This window comes from Halictus rubicundus, chromosome 17 (genome assembly GCF_050948215.1).
Source record: "Halictus rubicundus isolate RS-2024b chromosome 17, iyHalRubi1_principal, whole genome shotgun sequence".
In the NCBI taxonomy this organism is placed as follows: Eukaryota; Metazoa; Arthropoda; class Insecta; order Hymenoptera; family Halictidae; genus Halictus; species Halictus rubicundus.
The window spans coordinates 7,548,960-7,563,600 of NC_135165.1; the positions used below are offsets into that span (position 1 = coordinate 7,548,960).

Genomic DNA, 14,641 nt, shown 5'->3' on the forward strand with positions numbered 1-14,641 from the left:
GCTATATAGAATCCGAGAGGAGAGGAGAGGAGAGGAGAGTAAGAGAGAGAGAGACGGATTTCGGATCGTTAAAGCACGACCGAGCCGACGAACCGGGACTCTGATCGATGCAGAGGCGATTGGAAACGGTCGTTATTATAATTGGGTCTGGGATTTTGAGTGTGACGATTTTCAGGGCGTATCGGAAGAGTCGAGGATGCTGGTTCATTGATATGGCCGACGGGGGATGTTTTTGCAGAATTTTCTAGCCGAACTCCAACGAACTGGAGGGAAATGGAAAGTTATTTTCACGCGTTCACTGCCGAACAACCCCCCCCCCCCGAAAGTCCCGCGCGAAGTGATTTAATGATTGTAATGAAAATTGCAGAGCTAAAGCTTATCGCAGCCTTTAATTTAATTTATTTAATCAAGTACTCCACGGTAAACTGATGAATTTGGAATCTTCATTTACAAAAATTAAGGATGCAACGGTGCGATCACTTTTTAACACTACACTACACCCACCACGGTCAAAATGACCGGTTTTATATTCTACAATTATTGATACTATAAAAATTAATTTATGGAAAATAGTGAAATAAATTTCGTTGTCCAAGCATTTATTATATTGAAAATTACTATCTCAATCTTAGGGTTGCCATTTTTACAAGGCAAGGCGAGTTTAATTTTAAAAATCCCTCACGGGCGCGGAATTAAAATCAAACAATGACGAGTATACACGTCGAACGCAGGCCAAATGCCGCTATTATAAATTTTACGAAAAAAGTGAAGCAGAATGAGAGAGAATTACATTTTTATTCGATAAGACATTAACAATTCATTAACGTCAACCGCGCCGCAATAGAGATTTGGTCCGACGTGTATACACGTCAAACGCGCTTAACTGGTTAAACAATATTCTGCAAGGTTGTTAAACTTCCCTGAAATTTCATTTCGCGTCCAACTCCTGTTTTACATGTTTGCCGAATTCCGTGAAAACGGGAGTACAATATATTTTAAGCAATGGCGGATAATTGACTCCGATTGGAATAATCGAGTATTTCTCCGTGTCCCGGATATTTTATAAAAATATTATATCCGCCGGTAGCGATGATGGACAACGATTTAAGCGACACTCGTGTCCCGCGAATATTACTTGTCCCCAGCAATTGCGCCATCGGAATTCAAGACTCCCGGTGGACACAGAGAAAACGGCGGAGGTATTAAAAAATTCAATTTTCGTACATTCTTTATACTTCCTCCTCCCCGCGAGAGTTGCATTTCACCTCGGCGAATAATTCAGCCCGAAAGATGAACGTTCCACGAATCATTCAAGTTTCATTCGTCGAATAAAAAGAACACCGATAACCGTCGATGAAAACCCATCAGTGTCATCCACCTTGTAATATCGAGCTCCAAATCGATACTCTGTGTCAATTATTTCATTCATTCATAATGAATTCTTAATAAATTAGGAAATCATAATAAATCCAATGATTCATATTAAATTTAACGGGTTCGAAATAATACAACAGCAGTTTTAAATGCTTGTTCAAAGCGAAGTCAAATATTGAATTTTCACTGTTTGATATCTGATCTGTGAAATTTTCATCATTAGACTGTGGATCTTTATGCATTTATAACAAAATTGAGCAGATCAAATTTGAAATTGTAGGAAACTTTCAAATGTCCATATACTATTTCTCATCTATTAAAATTAGCAAGTGAAGAAATAACATTCTGCTTGGTTTCTATTTCTTGCAATCGATGCAGGCAATTTTTATGTTGCATAAAGATCCGCAGTCTATTCATCATAAACGCATGATTCTACCAAAGTTCTAATCTCGCAGTGACTTCCACCGAATTGTAAGCTTGGAAAAATTGCAGTCGATGAATCGTGCATCCGGCACGGTAAACAATTATCCACCCACACGACGGTCTTTCCACGAGCAGAATAATTTTCGCCGTATCGCCGTGATTTCGATCGGCCTCGGTCGTCCGAATTTCCCGGCGAGTTTCGGAAATTACCTGCCGAGCAGCAACAGCGACAGCAATAGCAGCTAGAAAATCAGTATTGTCGATGTTCTTTCTTCTTTTTTCGTTTTTTTTTCCTCCTCGTGCGTCAGACGAGGAGACGGTAGAAATTGGTCGCGGCTCATCGATACGCCGAACGATAATAGTGGCTTTCAACGTGACGGTTGCCCGATACTTTGGCATTGTATAAACACAGCCAGCAACGGTCGGACTAATTAAGCTTAATTACGGTCACCCAGGCCTATTAATTAATTCGTCGTCCTCGCACCTGCCCGCAGGATATATATGTATATCGGCCGCTCGGTGGCGATCGAGCTTATAACCGTTATCCCTTTTCGGATCTTTCGGAAACGCGAGATATCGATTAGCCGTCGAGACTTCAGCTTCAGAGTTTGCTTCTACGATCGACGGAACATCCCCCTCTAAGAAACCTTCTCCTCGTTAATCCATCGTGTATGCGACTCCCAAGTACCGATCCACGGAAACCGTGGCTCGATCACTTAGTCGGTCGGTCGACCCACAAATCTGGCTAATGAATTGGCTGAATTTTAATTAACCTGGGAGAACAGATTCGGACTGGATTCTGACGGAATCATCAGTTCACTTTGACACATTTTTCAACACTGTTCTTCCAGGTAAATCTTCCTATTAACCCCTTGCCCTACAACATCGAGCCATACTCATGACGAAGATTCTGACCAGAGTCTAATAAATATGTATGTTATTAATTTCCTTCGAACCGAAATAAAATTCTATTTTGGCGTTCTTAATGTACAGCTATTGAAGAACATATGGGCATACAATAGATATAAATTTTCTCCTTTGTTTAGGAAATTACGAATTACGAAAAAGTTTTGGTCACTCAAACCGTAAAATAAATCGTAGTGCAAGGGGTTAACGCGTATTCATAATCTTATTTTATAATTTTTAAAAGTCGCCGTGGCTGAAGACTTTTTAATGGGTCCTTCGATAGCAACAGTAATTTCATTCTTGAACCAACGAGTCACTCGTTTCGTTTGGGATTATAACGTAACGGAAGATATTTAAGCTTCCTTCTTGTGCGGCACAATTATTGAAAATCTTTTTAATAGGATTTCGGTAGGTAAAGTATTTAAGTTTAATGCAGATATAGTTTGAATTGTCTGCTTAGAATAGAACGTTTATATGTGAACGGCAGGAGATTAATTCTTGGAACGTTTCTGTACACTGCACCGTGGGAGATGCTTAATTAATGTCCCGTTTTTATTCAGCTATCCCAAATTTTCGATATTCTAGATACTTAGACAGTCTCGAGTGTGTTTCGTCGAACGCCACGGGGGTCGGTGACCGGCGCTTTGGAATTAAAAACCATTGCCATAAATAGACCGTGGATCTGTTCGCATTTATGGCATGTGCAAATCTATGAAATATTCCGAAGCACTTTATCAAGGAATAACGACGTTTCCAGTTTAGTTCACCTGCAACGAATCTTCTAATTAACGAAAGAGATTTTCCTCTAAATTCAGTTTCGAATAAATTAGCTATAAAAGCGGAGAACTGCATAAAGATCCGCAGTCTAATTAAACAATTAATACCATCGAATTTATTAATGCTGGAATCAACTAGATTAGAGTGCAAGTCAACGTCACTTCATTGTCAACTAACAATTGTTATCGATAACACTGATCCACCAGGATTTGTTGCTTAGCATCGTTGTTAAAATATTTTACTTGACACCTCGAACGCCCAACTAGAAACCCCCAAAATTCCATAAAATCAAAGTAAGTTATTTAATGAAATAAAAATTGCAAAAAATTAAATGTATGATACTGAGTAATCCTCCAACTTTCTTGCATGTTACAGATCCTAATCAAATTTAGTACAATGAATATATCAACGTAAAAATTCATTTTAAAACCTGCACAAATAATTCCGTCACCCACGCATGGGTGACGCGGCAACGAACGTGTTAACTCATCCATTTCATTAAAACGATTTAATACACCAAAGTCTTAGAAATATTGTGTGCTACACCTTCAAGTAGCAATGCGTATAAAATTAATTCGACGATCTTTGAGTATGTTGATTTTGAACATCACATACGTGTGATTATGGTAGCGAACGTGTTAATTGGGAAAAGTAGGCACGAATGAATAACTACTACACACCAAAGAAACTCAAGAATGTCTGCTCGAAATATCGCGATCCCATTTTAAACCGAGTATAGCTGAAAATCGAATTAGCAAAGCGGAGAAACGATATCCACAAACCTCACGTCTTCCCTGCGAGCCTCCCTGCAAATTACCTATTCTGAACACGAGAATACACGGTACAGGAACCCAATCAAAAATGTCTGTTCTAAGCCAAGACGTCCGCAATCCCGTTTTAAACTCCGCCGGATTGAAAATCGAATAGTCAAAGCGGAGCGAGGCAGAGATAATCATTAAGGATTAACCCTTTGCACTCGACTGGCGACTGTAAGGCGCCACTTAAAATTTCTGTATCATTGTTCAAAATACAGGGTGGCCCACATAACTCTGAACAGCTCAATATCTCGAACGAGCGCTTCGAGTACCTACAACTCGAAACTTCAAACTGTTATATCTCATCATGGAAGTATCTGACAAAAAAATGTTTCAGACAAAATTGACTTGTTTTTTCCGGTAGAATCTGTAACATTTTATAGGGGGTTCCATTTAAAATTACAAAGGTACCTCCCCTCCCCCGTTAAAGGGGAAGGGAGGCCACTTCACGTTTATGTAGTCAGAAAGGCCCTTCAGTTCCATGCAATTTAAGACTAAGAACTTTAAAATCGATGGCATAGTTTTTTCGAGATATTGAGCTGTTCAGAGTTATGTGTGCCATCCTGTATTTTGTACATTATTAAATTTGTTTGTATTTAATGAATTACTAAACATTTCAGAATTGTACGAGTAAATTGCAAACATTGAATTGAAAACAAAATATGTAGAAGAGAAATATTCTAGGTCGAAAGAAATGTTTCGTTTTGGAGTTAAAATAGCTTCGAGTGCAAAGGGTTAAGTCTTCCCAGAATGTTCGGACGTCCGTTCATGCTTCTCGGTTCGAAAATGTCGGGCAGGAGGTGCTCGTCGTCACAAGCCATACAACTTTTTTTTCCGGCCCGTGGCCAGCAGAAAGAACGCGACCGCGATCGACGCGGTGCGGAATTCTTCGGCGTTGGTCTCGCGGTCGAGGTAAACCGCTCCTCTCTCCTCCAAAAATAATCGGCGTCGGTCTCTCGCGCGAAAACGCCACTGTTTCCGTGCTTATATAACGACCCCTCGGCCAATTGATCGCACGATCTACGCCTGGTACCGAAATCAATGTCGTTCGGTGTCGCGCGACGCTCCTCTGCAAAACTTTTGTTAATCATCGTGTTGGACAGAAAAATGTTACTCAAACATTCTTCGTGCACGGTTGATATTGACATGACATCGTCCGGCGACGTTGTTAACCCCTTGGCATACAAATTAAATGGAGAGATCCTGCAGCCTTTACGCAAGCTTATTGGCAATATTTATTGTTAACCCCTTGCCGTACCTTTTAGCTCGGAAGAATTCGGGCCCAAGCGCCAATTCATGTTTGGTTCGAACTTTTGAATACGAGTCAGACTCGTGATATTTATGTTTGACGTGATATTACGACTACGAACCTGACTCGCAATGTTAATGTTTACGTTTGGTCCGAAATTCTCATGACGAGCCAGACTCGTCAAAGTACGACAAGGGGTTAATAATAATACTTAGTTTTAGGAATTATTAGGACAAGCTTAACGGCCTGGAAGGAAGCTAATCTCAACGCGGCAGGGTCCAGCATCGCAGGAAATTTGCGAGTAAATCTGGATCGGCGAAATCGACCATAAGCCCGGTCCGGCCCGGTCCGGCCCGATCCGCGTTTCAGGCTCGTTAATCATGCAGCGGGTCGATCCCTGCCGGCTAACGATCTTTGGAATAAAATTCGTCGATCGTGGGTTGTATGAGAGAGGGAGAGAGTGAAAGAGAAAGAGAGGGAGAGGGAGAGAGAGAGAGAGAGACTCAACCCCGATCGACGCTCTAATTCGGCATTTCCAACCAATTAGAGGACCGTCAGATGCCATTCAACCGGCATTCTATTTCTATTGCGACCAGGACGGATAGTATTCGCAGCGTCGCGGCGGGCCGCGAATAGAATAGACAACATCGACGGGGAATCAAGATACTTTGAATAAGTCAGAAGGGCTCGTTCGACCGATCGATAGTCGCCGCGGTGTGCTCTCGTGGCGAGCGTTAAGAGAAACCCGAGTCCCATTTCGTGGCCCCCCTACCGAAAATATGGCGCTGAACCGACGCCAAGCGACATGTTGAACGCCTGGAAGCACGGTGTCCAACTATGTTTTTACATTTTCGGGCTCTACAATGCACTCCAGAGAATCTCGATTCCTTCAGAGCATTCGATACCTTGGAAAAGAAACGGCCTAATTTGGACCAACGCATCAATCCCGTCGGAGCAAACGTATAATAAATGTAGAAAAGATTGTTTGAAAAGTCGGAACATTTACTATCTTCTGATCTTGCGTGGGCAAATTTAATTTTGTGATTTTTGGAAGCCAACACAAGGCACCACTTTAACCCTTTGCACTCGAAGTTATTTTAACTCCGAAACGAAGCATTTCTTCCGGCCTAAAATATTTCCCTTCAATATATTTTATTTCATGTTATGCATACGAATTTACTCGTACAGTACTGAAATGTTCAGTAATTTATTAAATACAAACAAATTCGATAATGTAAAAAATATTTTTTGAATAATGATATAACAATTTTTAGTGACGCTTTATAGTTGCCATTCGAGTGCTAAGGGTTAAAGTACAGGGTGTATAAAAATTATATGTCACGACCACCATAGCGTGATTCTAGACCTCTTGATCGGTGGAAATCTGTTTAAAAAATGCACCGCAAAATTCACCTTGACCTTGGAAATCAAGGTCAAAGTGTCGAAAAATTTTCTTTTATTGCGTCGTATAGTACTCATCACTCAAATTTTTCGATACTTTGACCTTAATTTTCGAGGTGAAAATGAATTTTGCGGTGCATTTTTTTCACAGATCTCCACCGATCCGGAGGTGTGGAATCACGCTATGATGATCGTGACATATAATTTTTATACAACCTGTACATTTATGCGGTACTGATGGTCTTGATCGAGAAATTGAATGGAAAAATATTTGCAGTACATTATCCGCCGTATTACTGACAGAATTGATTGACCGTGGGTTCGGTTATTTATTTGCGAAGGAAGATGACTGGAGCTTTGTGTTTGCAACTTCAATTTTGGGTTTTGTCCAGCAAGTTACGGGGAAATATTGCGAAGTTCGCGCGCTGGTTCGCGGTTATTTCCGCCGGTATTGAGGCCAGAAAGGATCAATCCCGCAGACTCGATGAAATAAGCGCTCGATGACGAAGTACCAACAGTTTTCCCTGTCCACGATACGACCGCAACATACGTTTTCAGCCCTTCTATTCGTGCGGCAATGTTTCGAGCAACTCGAAGATTTGCTGGCATTGATATATTTCGTTGGGCATTCGGATGGAGAGATGGAAAAATGGGATTCTGAACTATTAGCCTTATCGTTGACGTCTGAAAGGCTCGGAAAGGTGTTCTCAAAGGATTTTGATTTGAAAAAATTGGAAATCCAGTTGATAGGGGTTTCGAGCTTTTGTGCGCGGAGCCCTTGAGGATTTCCGTAAATCGCCCTGTATTTTCGTGAATTTTTTAAAATCTATGAAACGATGGAGGACCGAGGATTAGGATTTGTGTGATCGATTTTAAAAAGCGTGACAGATGCGTTACAGCAGGACTTATACAGGGTGTCCCAAAAAGGTTTTATTTCCTTAAAAAGGGTGATTTCTAAGGCCGTTTGAAATAACTTTCTCCTTTACGAACATGTCCGTAAATTCTCCGCGGCTTCGTTAAGGAGTTATTAACCAAAAGCATGGACCAATCGGAGCGCGGCTGCAGCAGACGGATTTTGGTTCGGCCAATGCTAACGCCGCGCTCAGCGGGACCTGACATTTAGCCGGGATCCCTCTGCTATAGCCGCGTTCTGATTGGTCCGTGTATTTCGTTAACAACTCATTAACGAAGCCGCGGAGAACATTTTCGTAAAGGAAAAAGTTATTTCGAATGACCTTAGGTATCACCCTTCTTTTCAACGATATATAACATTTTTGAGACACCCTGTAGAACTACATACCATAATAAAAATATAATATATTTCACTCAAAGGAGAACGTCCTCTTTTATATTATTATCCCACATAAATAAAAGAAAAGTAGTATTATATTCAATTAAACATTACAGCCTATAACTTTCTCGAGATTGTTCTACGCTATAAAGTTCTACGGCCTAATTATAATACTATTAATCTGAGAAATTTTATTACACAGCTGTAAACATGCAATATAATAAATAATAACTGTCTACCTGACAGTCGCTAGTCGTATCACTGTCTATGATATTATTGACTTCACAGGTTTTATTACATCGTTATAAAGTAATAATATCTTCCTTCATTAATTGTGAACCTGATATCGCGCTCCTGAACGGCGATGTAATGTTAAAATAAAGGCGTGTTCATTCCCAATATTTTATAGACTAAATAGCATGATTGTTAACGTCTTTAAGTATATTTCACGTATTCTAATCTTCTAGAATCACTAATTTCGTAGAAAATCGACTGAAACGATAAAAATCGCAATTAGAATTTAATTATTACCAGCAGATTTATTATTACCACACATAAATCTTTTAAAAAAATCTATACTCCTCGCTCCAATTTGCCAACAATCCTTTCCCAATAATATCGACGATAAAACGGCGAGTAGGTCACACAAGCCTAACATCACGGAAGCACGAGTACTTTCCACCGGTTTTTACTGTTGCAAGATTAACCTGTACCGGCCATAATCCTCGATCCACACCGGTTAGAGTGGACACCGCGAGGGACGGCTTCCGTTTCGACCTAAAGAAAGGCACATGCCGCGAAAGGAGTTATGCTAATTAAATCGGAATAATAGACCCGTTGCGAAACCGCTCTTCGGAAATGCTCCTCCGCTTTCTCCCGATAGCGCGTTCCTCTACTTATGACGGCGCCGACTCAAAAACGCTCGGTTAGATCGCATTTTGCAACGGTCGAGAATGATTTTTCGAAAGGACGGCTCACTATGGGCCAGCCCCTTACCCCCGGAAATCCGAGAGGAAAAAAATTTGGCAGAGCCCGGTCAGCCTCGGCCCGAATATCGAACGACTCGGAATCGATACCGCGAATCCCTTGCCAAAATCTCGCTGCGAGACCCGGAACCGTTCGAGGACGTTACTTGGAGAGCTTTGTCAAGGATGCTCGGGCTCTCCTTAACCCGACGATTGTTCAACCGTGTCTCGATAACCATGGCAGTCCCAAAGGATGATCGACGGATCTATATATAGCTTTCCCCTAGGTATTTTGCAATATGGCGTTCATCGACAGAGTGCGGCACCTCGTTCACCTCGAATAACTTCCAAATTATGCGTTGTACACGAAAATTATTTCCACAAACGTTACATGGTGTCAAGTGGGGCGAAATTCGGTGTACGTCGCTTCTGTATATGCGCAGGCTTTTAGGAGATTTTCACACTAGGTTTACGGAGCATTAAAAGTGGGTATTGTACATTACTTTATAGAAACAAGAAGAATGTGTCTATCCAAGTTTTCAGCCATTTTTTAAATAATATATACCTAAGGAAATAAGTTTGTTGAGTAATTCCACGTAGATCGATCTTCACAATCTCAATAAACGTAAATTAAAAATATTAGAACCCGTCGTTTTGACGAGTCCCGTAAACCTAGTGTTAAAGGTCAATTTTGAGTTTTTAAATGGAACTGTATATTTCTTTATGCAGCAATCGATGCAGTTTTCTGGGCTTGGCAGATATTTTAATTTAAATATTGAAAACGTTTTTGTTATGGTAATATTGATGTACAAAGTTATCGTCATTAGGAGAGTGAGGTTTTGAATCATTCCATGAGACTGTGAAACTTGATGATATAAAAGCCACGGAAATTTAAAACAACTTATTTTTAATAACGCAAGAATAGAAAAGAGGAAGTTTGTCAAATAATTTTTGTAACATGCTCACACCTTGTGAATCTGAATAAAATGTAGTTCACTTAGTAGATTTTAGTAAAAATGGATTTTTCAAGTTGAGTGAAAAAATTCCATCATCTATATTTATAATAATATACGACCTTAACAGGTCATTTCTGATATTTGTCTAGCTCCTGTGGAGCAAATAATTTCAGATCGATTTTCGGTAATGTTCAGTCTCCCACGTTAGGTGAACCCAGAATGATCGCTGGAGATACACAGTTTGCCGATTCTTGGAAGCCAATCTGTGTTTATTGGAATTTATAGTTATCAGTACTGACGCGTGGACCGCTTCCATAATTTTATGAGGCCGCTTCAGAAGCATTCAACAAGTACCATGAGCGCATTAAATTGAAGCGGTAACTCGAACCATCCTCAATCCATCGTTCCCAATACTTCAGTTCTCTGTGCCCGATGAAGACACCTTTTCCTGTCTCTTTAGTGCCGGTCACTTATCTCAAGTTATAGTGATACTGACCGAGTTTTTGCGGCCACAATCCGTTTAAGTGTTCCTGGAAACTCATTCACCGGCTGGGTACGATTGACTCGCACTAAAGTCGGGACTGCAGAGTATCGTTTGTACGCGATAATTGTATGGCACGATGTTCTCAATCATCGGAAGGCCAATCTCAAGTTTAATGATAAGCTGATGAGTCGGTCGTTCATGCAAACTTGCAAATGATGCTATTTATGAGCAAGATGAATCCAGTTGACTTCTGGATCGTCGGAGTTTGCGTCGCTGTTTTATTTTTCATTTCAGACGGTTGATATAAATACAATAAAATCCACGGTAATTGTCTTGATTATTTTTAGCGGAAATGAAATTGGTACCTGGAAAAATCGATTCGCACGTTCGTGCGAATCCGTTCAGATTGTTTCGGTAGTTCCACTTACCGTGAAGGTAGATCGCATAATTTTCACGGCTAGCCGAAGATGGGAACATCGGACATCCTTTTATTCACGAACTGGACCCTGCGCAGAAATTATGCAAACAGTTAGACGTGAAGAAGATACAAAATAGAATTTGATAAACTTAAAATATATAGTTAGAAATAGATATTCCAAATTCGTAGATCCCTTTGAAAATTAAAAATTGATGGCTCACTTTTGCTCTGCCAAATGCGTTTTCAATTTTTTAATGTACAGTAAAGTGTTGATCTAAGTCGAATCCTCGGGTCCGTGCTGCGACATAGATCGTGTAGGGCTACTATTTTCTTGTGCTCTTGAAGGACAGCGCGCGTGAATACGGACATATATAGTGTTTAGTGTCATTTCAATCAGAAAAATGCCACAAATAAGTTGGTGAAAGTCCCATAAAAAAGTAATGAAAAATAAAGAAGTTTTGTAATTGGATTAATAGTGGTTCACACCGATATTCAGACTCGAGATAGGCAAACTGACTAAAATCGTGTAGCTCCGTGCGGCTTGGATCAAGCCTTTACTGTAGTTAGAAATTTCTTCCTGTACAAGCCAAGAACTGTGCAGCGTTAAGTTGAAAAAAACAGAACATTTTCAACACGATCTCTCGTGTTAATAAAATTCTTCCCGTTAGCTTCTCGCGGTTAAAACCACACGAAGTGTTGCAAATTTTCTTTCCAACTCGACACTGTGACACTTGCACCGAGCAGAAACAAAAGAATCCTCTAACCAAATAAACGAATTCAAGATGCATTTGAAAGAGGGAAAACGAGGCTACAAAATTGTCTCAAACAGGTTCGCAATAAAAATTTATTTTTAAGCTAAACATGCGTTTAAAAAATAAGCGAATGATGCAGCAATGTGTCATTGGACGATTCTCCGGTTTCTCACCTGCTACATCATCCAAAATCATGCGACAAAAGAATGACCGACAGGTAGTGAAACTAGAGGCTTCAAGCTTCAAAATGAGCCTAATATCGTCGCCGTACGATTCGTTGTCGCAAAGTTGCAACAATTTAAACATGAACTTGTCAGAAATCAAAGATTAAGCGTTGAAGTATTTGTCGCAGCCATGGTACGCGCATAAATTTTGCACGAAAATTCGTACGTTCGATGTAAGGAACGTAGAGGGTTATTTCCTTGCAAATGACGAAGTCCATGTTCGAAAATTCGCGAGGCCATCGTTTCACGGTCGGCTCCCTGTCGACGTCGGATGTTGCAAAAACTGGTCGCCTCGGATCCGCGAAGATGGCCCTCCGGTTGATGAGTATCCGACGACGCTTGCACGCAGGGTGGAACATCGGGTCTGGCATGGAAATTGCCGGCGAGAATGATCGATAATAGTTTTTTTTTCGAGTGTGTGTGCACGTGTGTGCGCGCGTTGCCCGAATAAGGGGTGTCCGGGGCTCCCGAATGCAGTTATGATAAGATCGATAAGCCTCGCGGCCCGATGCATTCGCGAAACCCGCTCCGAGCGCAGGCCTGTCCTCCCCTTGATTCGGCGGTGCACACAATGTAATATTTTGACGCAATATGCAGGTGAATTTATTACGCGGCGCAGGTAGATTTAAGTGCATAATGATACGCCGCGCGGCGAGTTTGTAATTACGGGCTCGCCGTTTCATGGCTGCCGTATTGTGTGCGGAAGATATGGTTTTATCGGCTTCCTCCTCCGGGCTTCACCGACACTCGAGAAAAACTCTCTCTCTCTCTCTCTCTCTCTCTCTCTCTCTCTCTCTCTCTGTCTCGTTTGAGAGAGAGTTTGATCCCCCTCCCCCCTTTCTCGCCGCAATTATTCAAAATGGAACCACGAACGCGTCGGACGACGTATATCGAGTATAAATATCGTCCCCGAACATAACCGGCCCTCTGCAACGACGTTTCGCGTGCTAATTCCTTCCTGGTGCGCAAGGCTAATGATATCGTCCGACGCTATCAATTATCGTCGCCGTGGGTTTCCCCGGGCGACGTTTCTGAACGATCCTTTTCCTTCTTCGGAGCCGTGCGAAATTTCGCGTTTTCTCGGCCTTTCGGGAGAGAGCTGCCTCGGTCTGGGACTTGATCTGCAAATTTCCGACTCGTTGGTCACTTCGCAGGCCCTTATTTGGTATGGCGATATTTAGCGCGGTTGTTCAAGTTCAGTTTTCCTCGACAGTATTTTTGGGCTTTGGAGCCTTCGTACAACGAGCCTCAATATTGCTGATTTTATAGATCAATGTAGTACATAATTGTCGATTTTCTTGGATTTTTGTACCCTTTCTGGAGACTATTTAGTACCCCTCTCACATAAACTGTCTTCGTCATTAAAATTTCCTTGTCCATGGTTTCCTCCTTCAAGATTTTTAATTTACCTCAGGATTTAATTTTGCAAACTTGTGGACAGTACGAATTACTATTCCTAGATCAATCTAGTACATAATTGTTCGTTGTTTCGTTTTCTGTGCCCTTTTCGATGCGTTATTTTCTTACAATTTTCCTTGCCTTTCAGTACGTCTTACTATGTGTTTCTACTTACAAAGGGACAAAGAAGATTTAACCCTCAGCACCCGAGTGGCGTCTATGAGTTGCCACTAGAAATTGCTGTACCATTATTCAAAATATTTGGTACCTCATTCAATTTGTTTATATCTAATAAATGACTAAACATATCAGTATGAATAAATTGTATCAGTTCCATAGGCACTAAATAAAAAAGTCTATAGAATTTAAATATTCTAAAAATTGCTGTATCATTATTCAACATATTTTGTACCTTATTAACAGACAGAGGACTTTATGCATTTACGACAAAAACGAGTAGGTGTCATTTCAAACAATAAAAATATTAGAAGAATTTAAAAATACTGTTACATTATTTTCAACCCATTAAACATATTTAGAAAGAAAATAAATTTCTATTTCACTCCAGTTAGTTGCAATTCAAGTACAAAATTCATAAAAAAAAATTCAACTCATAAAGAAAAAAATCATGACAAAAAAAAATTCATTTTGCATAAAGATCCGGTGCCTACTTATTAAATTTATATTTAATAAATTCCTAAACATATCAGTACGAGTAAATTGCATCAGTCCCATATGTACAAAATAAAAAAATCTATAGAATTTAGATATTCTAAAAATTTCTGTATCATTATTCAAAATATTTCGTATCTTGTTAAATGTATATTTAATAAATTATCAAAAATATCAGTATTATAAGAGTTGCACCAGTTTCATAAAATAAAATTGTCAGATATGAAATATTCTAGGTCATATATGAAAATGTCTCCGAGTTAACATTGTGTCCGAGTGTATAGGGTTAAAGGGTGTTGATAATTCAGGGGCCGATACAGATTAGTAATGGTTCAGCAATTCTCCTCATAATCTCCGTTTCGCAAAATCGACTTTCGAAACAAACTGAAACGGCTGCAAAGGAAAAGCTCATTGCAAATCGAGCACGTTGGCAAAGCAGGGAAGAAAGCATAAATATTTTCCACGGACTAAGATGATTTGTTGAAACACTTATGGGCCAGCAGTGTGTACGTGTATTACTCAGACCAGCCATTACA

At 40.3% G+C, this 14,641-nt stretch overlaps 1 protein-coding gene across 18 annotated transcripts in view; it reads right to left on the bottom strand.

Moving 5' to 3' along the window:
• Positions 1–14,641, bottom strand: part of LOC143362424 (bromodomain adjacent to zinc finger domain protein 2B) — a 295,115-nt gene that overhangs the window by 143,498 nt on the left and 136,976 nt on the right. For all 18 annotated transcript variants that reach the window (XM_076802565.1, XM_076802574.1, XM_076802569.1 and 15 more), the window contains one exon: positions 11,070–11,147. In XM_076802565.1, the coding sequence (XP_076658680.1) occupies positions 11,070–11,087 (18 nt within the window). In that variant the 5' untranslated portion in view covers positions 11,088–11,147. The remainder of the gene's footprint in view (positions 1–11,069; positions 11,148–14,641) is intronic.